Here is a 12,853-nt window from a genome sequence, read left to right as displayed (position 1 = left end):
TGTGGGTGGATTAGACTTTTTAAGATCTACCTGCAACGTTTTCCTTGCAAAACTGATTATTTTTCTTCATAAATCAATTATTTCAAACCTTGTGTATGATCTTACCAGCATTTCACATGCAGGTTACAACTATATTATCTCTTGAGAACGAAGCGTTGTGGAAGAAACACACTATCTGTTTTGCAGACTCAGGTAAGGCAGAGGTGGATTATTTCTACAGCTGTAGTACAGAACACAGAGCAACAGACGTTCAGCTTCTATTGATTTTAAAACAAAAATATTAGGGCTTACATACATTTACAACAGACAACAACTGCCTTGTGAAGGGGCCTGATGCAGCAGAGCAGCATCTGCATAAAAGGACACTTTGTTCCAGCAAATGTCAGTAACCAAACCTGATGCTTAATATTGTCATGACAAAAGTGTAGAAAAAGGGAAATTAGAGAAAAATACTGGAAAATGAACCTGGTAGGGAGAAAACAGAAGAACGAACTTCCTTTTCAGATTGCTCACTCTCCAGCATTCCCCCATGCCTCCCCCACGCAGCAGACTACAAAAGGACAATTAGTTATTTATTTACGTTAGGATGCAATTAGATGAAGTGGGATTTTTAATTGAATATGCTCGGCATTTTGTCACAGGCAACTTATTCTTTCACTACTATGTCTGATACAATTGTGTAGCTTTTTGGCTATGACTTGCAAACACTGAAACTCATCTTTGTTCATCTGAGGGCAAGTGTGTGCTTATGCACATAACTCAGATAGTGATAAGCACACATCTCAGTGAGTGCTAGCGAATGGTATACTCAAGTGCACCTTTATGCTTTAAGCATAAATAGAACTGAAGTAGAAAATGTACTTATGTGAGTTATTCACACGTGTGTAAGGTAGGGCCGTCCTGTAAAATTTTATTACTTCTGTAACCAGCATTTAAAAAAAAAACAACAAAGTGCATCCCTTAGTGTTGTCAAGCTCTTAGGCAAGCTAAACAAGAGAATAAATCTTCTGAAAATAAGGGTTCTGGAAAAATGCTAGCATACACTATTTGCAGCTTAACCCTGTAAGAGGTACAAAAAACTGTTAAAAACAATTGCGCTTCCCACTGGTATAGGACATACCTATGTCAACTGTAGAGGCAGAGAGCACAACCAGTTTAACAAGCCATATGGCACATTCCAGGCTCCATGGAGCAAGAGGGCTGGAGGTCACTGTCGGAGAAGGCAGATAAGTATAGACTTCTGGTACTTGGTGTGTAAGTCTTCCTTTCCATGCCCACCTTGGGTTTCAAAACAGAAGTTGTATTTCCCATTGGTTTTCCACTCTTAAGTTCCCAACAACTGCTGGAGGAACAGCTAGCAGAGTTAAGTGGCTGGCATCTCGCACTCTAGGGTAATGAGGACCTGCAGGTCAGATGTTGAAATGGTCAATTCACCTCCACATTAGGCCATAAGTGACCTTAGAGTGGAGTCATGCTGGCTTGTATCATGTTATTGCTTGAGTGGGCTTGGAGGGATACTTGCAGAGGAAGTTAGTCTCTTAACCCTGGTTTCAGAGAGGAGGAGTCTGAAATCATTAGTAGTAGTGATCTAAGAAACCCTTGCATTTCTATAAATATTAGGATCCTTTCTGTGCTGGCTGATGGAAAGCTGAGAAAAGAAGCGGAAAGATGCTAAAGAGAAAATTTTCAGGCGTGAAATGCTCTGGAAGTCCTGCTATTGCCTGCCTGTCAGTGGCATGCTACCTTCTATTCTTATATACTGACTGTCCCCATGGGGAGAGAATCACATCCAGAAAGGAGAAAGGTCCAGGGGCTGGAAGTGTGGAGGGGAAAATAGAGAATAATCACAGGTAAGTGAGACAGTTTGGGATTTGTCAAGAAGACACAAACTAAGATTACAAACTAAGAGGGGGGGGGGGGGGAGAGGGAGAGAGAAAGGGAGCCAACTAGAAGGAAATCTGAAAGCTTAACATGCTGTTATGTGGGGAGAGCACTCTAAAAGCAACGGTGAGCAGGTAACACCCCATTCACAAACTTCTCTTTGTCTGCCTCACATGGAGATGGCAGGAGATGCTGATGTTAGTCAAAGAAAGATGGTCACTAATTTTCACTGAATATCAGAGTTGTTTTGGTTTTGCTTAGACAAGGTCTGGCATTTGTTGTTCAAACCGTCATGTAAGGAACCACTGGCAAAAATACATCATAGTAAAAAAAAATCAAGCTCAGTAGCACTGAGAACGCCTGCCAGCTTCTAGGTAACCCACTTGCTCTTCAAAATGTTTGGGAAAACACCTAATGCCTTTTACATACCTGAGGCCAAGTGTTAAGTCAGCATGAGGATCACTGGAGAAAAGGACATTTTCTGTCTTTTAATTTCTCTCTTCCCTCTGCAAAGCTATCTTTTGTAAACATATTCCTGGGTTTGACAGTTACATTGCACACTTACCCTGCTGGGTTTGGAGGGTGTAATTCAGCGTGGAGAAATGTTTCATGGGACATAATGTGTGAGCTGCACATTTCAAGTGTGCTGAACACAGGCAGCACCAGTTTGGAAAAACAGTAACAAATGGGACCTTTGCTTTAAATAATATGAAACACCAAAGCTGCACTTTATTTCTGCAGCAAGGCAGGACTGGGTATATCCCAACAGGTCTCATTAGCCACAGATGAGGCTCCCTTCTCTACAGTCCCTATTTACCCTGCTAATACAATAAGGCACAACAGTTTTTGTGTGTGCACTGATTTCCCTTGCAAGTACATTTTAAATATTGCCTCATAATTTTGAACACAGCTCCAACCCAAATTAACATAATTCTGGTATGTTTTATGTAGAGAGGAAAGTTCACAAAGTCTGATGACACAAAACATTTTCCAATGCTTTGTCAAGAAATCAGTATCGTGTCTGAAAAAAACAATTTAAAAAAATTAAAATATTTATACCTTATTGTTTTGAAGGAAGAGGCTAAATGGAAACAAGCTGGTGGGCAACAGCAGCAGCTGGGGTGAATATTCACTCCTAAGTTATTAGGGTATCTTTGACATTTCCCCTAGTTTTAACTCCTGGATGGTCAATCTGAACCTAGAAATTCTTAAGAGATCAGATGCCTTCAGGCATGCAAGATACAAATGACACTTCTATAGCATTTTCCAAAATACTTTACAAGCTTAGTGAAGTGACATTTCCAAAAGCCCTGTTAAGTTAGGAGACAGACTGTATTATATGTTTCACTTTTATTTAGGCTAGTAACTGTGTTGAAGAGGACTTGCCTGAAATCTTGGTGGATACCTCTGATATGGTAAGAAATGTCAGTGTTGGAATAAATCACCCTCTGAAGACTTCTAATCCTCTCCCCTACCCCTAAGGGAAGGTTGAAGGGACTGGTTTCATCTAAACTTTTAACTGCCTCAGTTGAGACAGCATCCTTTCGAGTAGTTTGGATATCAGCTGTAGCCCAAGTGCATGGTGAGGGATTCCTCCTGAATTTAGACCAGAATTTAGATCTATTTAAAGGAAACTAGACAGCTAGACTAGATGTAGGTGTCTACAAAGTTAGGTGAGATGAGTTTTCCCAAGTTGTCTACACTGTGATTAACTTTCATGCTTGAACTCATGTTTTCTTACCTTGCAGTCCTCTGACGCAGTGGATGTGAAGTCCTTGTAGGAGTAGTCACTAGACCTGGGATATCTCCTAGAGGTTATCATGGCCAGGCCTATAAATGATTAATCCATGCAAGCTACCTAAGAGTGAATTTGGATTTGTGAAACACTACCCGACACAGCTTGGTGCATATGTCTATGTGGGGAGAGCTTCAATCTCCCACATTATCCTAGATTCTGAGTCATAAGTTATGTCTGTCCAACAATGCTGGAAACACTGTTTTCAGCAGTGTAGTTTGACCTTTTATTCTTAAAAAAACCTGTGCTAACAGCAAAAGTCAGCACTCCCAGAAGCCTAGAGGGGAAAGCAGTCGCTTCTCAAGCAAGCAAATAAAACATTCTTATGCAGAGTTCTGTTTCATTATAAAACACAAATTATTTCAGGCTGGATGTTAACAGAAAACAAAATGTGGGCAGCCTGTGCTTCTACAGCGATACCAAGAGTGGGCTTCTGCTGCACCGAGCACAGATACCCGGGGCTCTCCGTGACACCTCTGCATGGCTCACCATCCTGCCACGGCACATGCTGCAGACCTGGGCTCTCTGGAGCAGCGGCTGGAGGCCAGCGGATGTCCTGGAACATGCACCGTGGCATGGACACCTCTGTGTAGGTGACTGAGCCCCGCTGCAGGCCTTCGGAGGCTGGAGAGAAGAACCTCCCAGGATGTAAGAAGGGGACAGAGGGAAATAAGAAAGAAAAGAGCCTGAACCAGAAGACTAGATGCCTCCTAAAAGACAAGACGTTGCAGTGCTGACTGTTTTGATGCCTCGTCCTTCAATGGTTCTAGCTCTAAATAATCAAGCTTATTTTATTGTCAAGCATGGAACACATTGGTCTAACAGGCACCAGTGGTGGAGACTGACGGAATGAGGATCATTTTCAGCTCCATAGCAGCAAAGCACATCTACCGGAAAGACCTGAAGGAGGGAGCCCTCTGTACTGTAACAACTCATTTTTTTGTTTGGTAGACTACAATTCATACAACTTCCCTGTGTAATACAAGAAGAATACCCCAGCTCAGTTATGTTCAGGGTGATTCAGCAGATTTTTACATAGTACACTGACCTTGCCTGCAGGTGATGTCTGCAAGAGTATTAAACAGCTACATTAGACAGGCAGGATGGTGCATGGGAGTTTGTGCTGTATCGACTCTTTGAAGTCAACAGAGTTATCAGAAGAAAGCAGTCAGGAGTGCAGAGGGCAGTTTGTCTTCTGATGCCACTCTTCATTCACTGTCTCCTACAGTTGTCTTTGGTGTGCATTTTCAACAGGCCAAATTCAGGGAAACATTTTTGACAGAAACAGAAGAAAACTTTCTATGTCTAGGAATGAAATTCAGCAGAAAAAACATCCTGAAGGAATATCCCCCATCACTAAGGAAGGGAAGGGAGCTTATGAAGGATTCGAGCTGAATTAGTTGATGTGACCTATGTAAAGCAGCAATCTGTTAAAAGTAAAAAAACCATAGAAAATTAAAATAAAATTTTGATTGCTATCATAGTATTTTTTTAAAACATGGGAGCTTTTCAGCTGTTCTGATTATTTTTAACTATCAGGTTGCCAAACAACGAAAATAGGAAGCATACAATTTTCTGCTGGCACAGATGTTCCCAATGATCATGACCTCTCATAAATCTCACATTTGTACATAGTCAGCATTAGTCAGGAATTTATTTTCTGTAGGTGAGAAGTGAGTAAACAGACCTAATTGGTTTTACTTGTTTAAGAAATAGGAGTTTCCCATTGGCAGAGAACTGTTTGCAATTCTCTTTGTAGGAGGGGCTACAGAACTGTATAACCTCAAGGCAAAGCTGCTGACTGACCTTAGCGTGAGTTATACTGTGTACAAGGTAAGCTTTTTGGATTTTGGACTTTGGACATGCATAAGGAATTAGTGTACTTGAAACTAAGTCAGTGAATGGGGTTTATGGGTTGTATACTTATATGTACTTTCTTTACTAACATGGTTATGTGCATCAAATATTAAATCATTAATCAACTTTCTAGGTGTACAGATTTAAGCAAAAGAAATGTAGATCTCAGAAGGGTGGAGTGCTTCCTCTCACACCCTTCTTCTTATTGTAGAGAAGATTACATGTTATTTAACAAGGGAATATCCTTTTTTTTTTTTAGCCATTTTCTTTTGCTGCTGTTAATGCTTCAGTTTTATTGTTGACATGGTGTTAATAACTGCGAAGCTAGTATAAACTAGGCACTGTCTACATGTTTGCTGCTGATGTGCATGCACAGGTTCTGAATGGGGTGGATGACAGTCTGTCTAGAAATCGTTGTTGGTTTAAATTCCAGCGGAGCTTGGATTGGACCAAGCAGGTATTGCACTTTGGCTCTCCCTGTGGTAAAGGCAAATCTAATGTTACCAGAGACAAAATTAAATTCCATGTCCTTGGGTGCTTGCCTAAAGAAATGAGAGGAATGGGGAGTGTTGCAAATGAGACTGAATGCTTACGATGGGGGAAAAAAAAAATCCTTCCTGTCACTTTTATAATGGAGCATAATGGCTGCTGGAGAAAGCACAGCAGTTGCTGTTTGTATTGTGTATCTGATTAAACAGTAAACTGTATCCTGAGATAATGCCAAAATAAACAGAGCAGTGTATCATCTTGCACACCCTGCTTTTTGGTCAGAGCAGAACACTTTGGGATGCAAATGGGTTTTGATTTGCTTTTTCTCTGACATGGGCCAATTGCTCTCAGTACAGAGTTCTGCTTAACTAACCCGCACATATAAAAGACATTTTAAGGCAAAATGATACAATGCAGTCTCTCAATATAGTCTTTTACCTCCTCTGCTAATCTGATGAGAGTCTTGGACCATAAATCGTTGGTTTCAAACAAGACAACTTTGATCAATGCTTGAGAACCAGTTAGAAGCTCAAAACCAGCATTCTGAATCTTTATTTTGCAAAACTTACAGTAGGAAATCAGGCACGTGGAAACATGTCTGGAAAACCCAAGCTGCACTACTTCAACGGACGAGGCCGAATGGAATCAATACGTTGGCTACTAGCAGCAGCTGGGGTTGAGGTTTGCCTGTTTTTTATACTAACAGCATGTGACAAATATGTATTTTTACTCTTCCTTATAAAAAATGTGACTGACCAGCCGTTGCAAGCTCTGCATTTAGTGCATTGTTGACCAAGCCAACAATGACCACTAGTTTACCCTAAGCAGGGGGGCAAGTTCCTGTTTCACTTCCAAGCATCATGTGCCAAGCCTACTGGTAGCACCACAAATGCCTCTCCCCTGTAGCTAGTGAAAGAAAAAATTTAAAACCACAGCAGCAGACCCTGGCTTTTTATCTTCTGATCACAGGGGTCGAGCACTTTCAATTCTGAAGACCTTCAGTTAAATCCCAATGTCCAAAACAGAAAAAAAATATTATGCCTACTACAATGTAGCTTACCCCTGAAGGTACTGTATGTTATAAAACACAGAGTAATTGTTTTTACCTCTAACGTGTTTTGATATTAAACTGGAGAGGGAGTGTGGGGATCTCTGTGTTTTAAGAGCCGTGATTTTTTTGTCATGGTGATGGGCAATGTGCCAAAAAGCTGCACCGGGCACGTGATCTCTTCTCTTTGTCCCTCCTTTTGCCAGCTTGTGGCAAAGGAGCTATACCACTGTTCTGCTGCTGCAGTGTGAATTTACTTATCTTCCTCTCTCCCTGAACCACCTATTGCCAGCACTGACAACTGAAGCAGCATGGTCATCGTTTGCTCAGCAGACAGGGTTTTGTGCCTTTTGGTCACTTCAGCTTTACCCAAAATCTTACCTGCACAAAAATATGAATCACACATGAAAGGGAAGAGGAGAGGATGTGACAGAGGCAAAATAAATTTTTAAAGATATCACTTTCAAATCTGATGTATTTTTTAAAAAATAAAATTCCCCAAAACACAGCTCTTTGTGCTGTCATTGTTTCATGCAAAGCAGAAGCTAAAATTTGCAGTGACAACACAACTTTTCTTCTGTATTTCCTGCAGTTTGAAGAATGTTTTCTGGAAACAAAGAATGATCTGACAAAGTTACAGAAGGGTAAGTTTCCTTCACTTTTTAATGATTAGATAATAATAATTAGAATTGTTTCTCTTAGAACAGCTAATAAGTCTTATGTCTCCTAAAAAGAAAATCTAGACTGGATTGTACATGAGGTATCACAGATGCACACTGCAGTGTGTTAGGTGGTATCATCCACCCAGTTGCTTCAGTCTTCACTGAATCACAGAATGGCTGAGGTCAGAAGGGACCTCTCGAGATTGTCTGCTCCACCTCCCCTCTTCAAGCAAGGCCACCTAGAGACAGTTGCCCAGGACAGTGTCTAGTTGGGGTTTGAGTATCTCCAAGGATGGACACTCCACAGCCTCTCTGGGCAACCCATGCCAGTGTTCAGTCACTCCCACGGTAAAAAAGCCTTTCCTTAAGTTCAGATGATTGACTCTCCTTTGTTTCAGTTTCTGCCCATTGCCTCCTATCCTATGACAGGTTTTTGTAATCAGATCATCTTGAAATTCATTAGCATTTTTAGGTTGACTACAAAGTTGGTTTATAATCCATGTGAAATCAGAGCTCCAGATTTCTGAGTTTGACCTGTACTTCTGATGCATTCCTGTTTCCCAAGGCAACTACTCACCTTGCTATCTTTAGCTTCCATCTTTGTGAACATGATATTTGCATTTCCTCCAAACCAAATTACATGTTTGTGCTCTTATTTGGCTTTTCAAAGAACTCTGAGCTAGGGTTGGCATTTGCAGTCCTGGTCTGCTTTAGGAACAATGACTTGATCCCTCTGCCACCTGCCAGCTTTCAAAAATTATTTTGAGACACGAGCATGAATGAAAATATGCCCTTAATAGCAGACAGTTTCTCTGCATGATTGCCTTACAGTGGATACGAAGATGGATGTAGCTGATCAGTTATCTGAGTCAAGAAATATGAATCCATAAAGCAAATACTCTGACTCACTTCTCTGATCGGTTCCTGGAGGTATTTATTTTGACTTCTTCCTTGCTAGAATAAGGCTTCTGCAGACTAATAAGGGATTTACATAGCTACAGTCTCACACCAAGTGATATTTGGCTCTTGCAGGAATCTCATGAAACCCACTCATTATTCCCTGCTTCACAACCGTACAGATGTATTCCATTCTATAAAGCCAATATAGTAGTCACAAAGATATGCATTTATATTCACATTATATTTTGACAAGCCTTTAAATAGTCCAGATTTCCATAATACTTACCAAAGCATGACAGGAACTGGCTGGGTCATATCCTTCAGTCCTTCTCATCTTTCTTAACCTCCATGAAAATCATCTGGGTCAGGGCCATGCAGCACAGGACATGTCTTTTTCAGTATATGACTGCTAGAAGTTCTGCATTTGGGTGCTTCCTCGGACCTGAAGAAACTTCAAGAAGCTGATTGCTATAATACTAAGTTATTAACATGTTACTAAGAAATGGTTCTTGGTTTCATGGTAAGTATTTCCATACCTTGTTGTGAGAATGAGGAAGGCTGCCACTGAAAGGGCTATCAAACATTGGAACAGGCTGCCCAGGGAAGTGGTTGAGTCACCATCCCTGGGGGTATTTAAAAGATGTGTAGACGTGGCGTTTAAGAACACGGTTTAGTGGTGGACTTGGCAGTGTTATGTTTACGGTTGGACTCAATGATCTTAAAGGTCTTTTCCAACCTAAATGATTCTATGATTCTAAATAAAAAATAATACATGTGGTTACTTTGCCACCCACCTACTAATGGTTCTCATTCAGAGACTGAATGTCTCCTTGTCTTCTCCCCTTTTCCCTAGATGGATCCCTGCTGTTTCAGCAAGTGCCAATGGTGGAGATCGATGGAATGAAGATAGTGCAGAGCAGAGCCATTAGCAACTACATTGCAACGAAGTACAACCTCTACGGGAAGGACCTGAAGGAGAGAGCCCTGTACCGTAACAGTACCACCTTTGTTTGTTAGACTACAGTTCATACTACCTGTGTAACACAAGAGTATCCCAGCTCACAGTTAGATTCAGGGTGATACAGCAGCTTTTCATGTAGCACGTATTGATTGAGACTGCGGGTGATGTCTACAACAGTAATAATCAGCTAGGTTAGATAGGCAGCATGGTGCAAGGGAGTTCATGAAGATCAAAGGTCAATACAGTTATCAGAAGAAAGTAGTCAGGAGTGCAGAGGGTGGGCTCTCTTACAGACGCTGCTTTTCATTTTCTGCAGTTGTCAGCAGTAGGCATTTCCACATCAAATTCAGGGAAATATCTCTGATGGAAACAAAAAAATTGTCTCTCTAATAAGCAGGAATTAGAATTAATAACTGGTTATTAAAGGACAGGGCTATTAGGGCACATGGTTTGACCTGAAGTATTTTTAAATGCTTCCAGTTAATTGCCACCAGTAAACACATGTCAAGATATTTCTTAGGAATTGTACAGACCCACTGTTCAACTTAGCATGTCTGATTGGATTTTTAACACAAGTTTGGATAACACACATGCCAATTTTGTATTCAGGTTCAAAAAAACTTAATACAGGGAAGTATCAGCCCTAGTGAAAAATGGAAAGGGTACAGTCTTTTAGTTTTTGGTTAGGCACTTTGCACTTGTCTTTCATCCATGCTTGCCCCTCGCCCCTGCCCTGAAGCTACTGCTCTGGGGGGGGGGGGGGGGACTGCTCCAAGCTATGCGTGCTGGATAGAAGAGGTAGAGAGTTCCCAGCATCTCAATGGGGTTATGCCAGTAGCTATGGTGCTATTCAGACCTACTGTGTTTGGCTTAATCAACTGGATCTATTCCTTTCAGAATTGATATGTATGTGGAAGCAGTAATAGATCTGAACGAGTTACTCATGACCCATACTTTCCAACCAGCGGATAAAAAGGAGCAACATTTTGCTACTATTGTGGACAAGGCCACAAACAGATACTTCCCAGTCTATGAGAAGGTAGGTGGCAAAGAGGTAATAGCTTAATTAATATTGTTTCCCTGAAACTCCATCCTGGATCTACACAAACAATTTTTATTGAGGAAAAGAGAGAAGAAGAATTACCACTTAAATATAAATGCTATGGTTTTGGTGGGGCTGGAATGAGGATGGAGACAGGGCACTACAGAGGGGACAGAAGGCACTACAAATCTGGGAGAGATGCAGAGCTGCAAAAACCCAGGACACACTGATCTCCCCAAATGTCCATGTTTCAGTCTGTATATTGTTTCAGACAAAAGACACTACAGCATGAGCTTTTACATAAAGTTTCCTCCTGAAGTGCAGAACCCCCTCTACCATACACGCTATGTAAAAGCATTACAGCTCCTTCTGTAACAAAAGGGAGGATGGATTAGCTGGGTTTCAAGACCATGAGGCACAGAGACCTTCCAATGCAATATTCCCAAAATTGAAGAGGAAACAGGTGAGAAGTAAGGGAGCTGCCCATAATTTGAAAGAGTCCAAGATATTCTTACTATGCTGTCCGCTGAAGTTAAGCCTCTTGTAAATTTTGTATAGGCATTTGCAGTGGTGGTTGTATCCCATAGAGCTTAGCCTCCAACTCAGCAGTGCTAATTACATGAGCTACAGAAGTGAAGGCAAGAGGGGTACAACTGAGCTGCCAGAAAGAAATGCTGAAGAGAAAGGACTGACAAATTATGCCTAGGATGACAGCGTGGTCAGATCATTTGTTTGTACTACAGATGTTCTTACTGCATTTCCTTCTTTCAAGGATAACTCCATGCAGTGTATGACCTTGCTTTGAATATATCATATTAAGTCATAGAGAGGGGAAAAAAAAAAAGACATCTAATTCTGGTTCTCTGTTTTTAGGTTTTGAAAGACCATGGGCAAGACTTTCTTGTTGGCAACCGGCTTAGCAGGGCAGATGTACAATTACTTGAAACCCTTTTAATGGCAGAAGAGTGCAAGCCTGATATACTTGTCAAATTTCCCCTCTTGCAGGTAATTGAATGGACATTGAATGGCCAATGAATCAAAGCAGGACCACTGATCTAAACTGGCTGAGAAATACGGGAGAGCGGGAGGCTGAGGAAAGAAGTGAAAGACAAAATCAAAATCAAATATCCTAAGTACTTTTAGCTGGCCTCAAGTACTGATGATTATTGCCACCTTCTGTCACTATAGCCACAAAAGCATAATAGGATGAAGCACATAGATTCTTCTGCAGGATCAACCCATAATGTTACTTTTAGAGCATGGATAACATCTAAATGTCTGACAGTTACCATGGTTCTTAAGCACAGTGATGTTTTGGTTTTGTTTTGTAGAGTTTTAAAGCCAGAATAAGCAATATCCCCACAATAAAGAAATTCCTGCAGCCTGGCAGCCAGAGGAAACCACCACTACAAGAAAAAGATGTACCAAAACTGATGAAAATTTTCCACTGAGCAGCAACCAAAACCCACAGAAACTCTATTTCATTGTCTTTGTGTTTGCTGATACTGGCAAAATGAAATTAATTAAAGTAGCGAAAAAGTTTTCGATCTCTCTTTCATTAGCTACAGGGCTGGTTTTAGCCTACTGCAAACACTTCGAAGGTAAATCTACATGAGCATACCAGCAAATTAAATAGTTCACTGCATTAGGTGGTACACTGGACAACACAGGATGTCTTAAATTACTTGAGAGAATACCTGAAATAAAGTCTTACTACTGACACTCAAACCCGGTTTGTTCAATGACTTCTTGCTGCTACTTATATACCTAAGGACTCTCTGGTTCTGCCTTTCTGGCATTCCCAAGAGTTGCTGGAAAGTGAAGAGAGCTTAGTCCAAACAGTGGGCGATGTATCTGTTCTGGGAAATGTCAGGAAAAGCCTGCAGGTTCTGGTTTGATGGGGATGACAGGTTTGGATTCAGCTTTCCTCTGACCTTAACTTGGAGTATGCTGGGACCAGAGGTCCTACTGCACCTCTGTGTTGTCACTAGACATTTAAAGTCTTGTACTGTAGCTTCACCAATATTTCCTTTAACATGAGGTCTACTGTAGCAGCTAAAAGCGCTTTGCAGACTCGACTGAGAAACTAATGCTTGTTGCCAACTGTAAAGTTGAAAACTTATTGTTTGAGGAAGGAGGAGTCAGACTGGTGTCAGGTGCTAGTGAGACCTTGAAATGTAGGACTTCATTGTTGACTTATGTCACTTTATATTAAACT

The 12,853-nt window shown here is 41.1% G+C and overlaps 1 protein-coding gene across 1 annotated transcript; it reads left to right on the top strand.

The window, feature by feature from the left end:
* The first annotated feature begins 5,327 nt into the window (after positions 1-5,327).
* Positions 5,328-12,363, top strand: LOC128152012 (glutathione S-transferase-like). The gene is made up of 7 exons (XM_052809949.1): positions 5,328-5,509; positions 6,594-6,703; positions 7,663-7,714; positions 9,486-9,618; positions 10,491-10,632; positions 11,509-11,640; positions 11,967-12,363. Exons 2-7 carry the CDS (start codon positions 6,617-6,619, stop codon positions 12,084-12,086), a joined length of 666 nt encoding a protein of 221 aa, XP_052665909.1. The 5' UTR covers positions 5,328-5,509; positions 6,594-6,616; the 3' UTR covers positions 12,087-12,363.
* Positions 12,364-12,853: the final 490 nt, after the last annotated feature.

This window comes from Harpia harpyja, chromosome 15 (assembly GCF_026419915.1).
Source record: "Harpia harpyja isolate bHarHar1 chromosome 15, bHarHar1 primary haplotype, whole genome shotgun sequence".
NCBI lineage: Eukaryota > Metazoa > Chordata > Aves > Accipitriformes > Accipitridae > Harpia > Harpia harpyja.
Note: the sequence above shows the minus strand (reverse complement) of the source record. Positions and strands in the feature narration are given on the sequence as shown.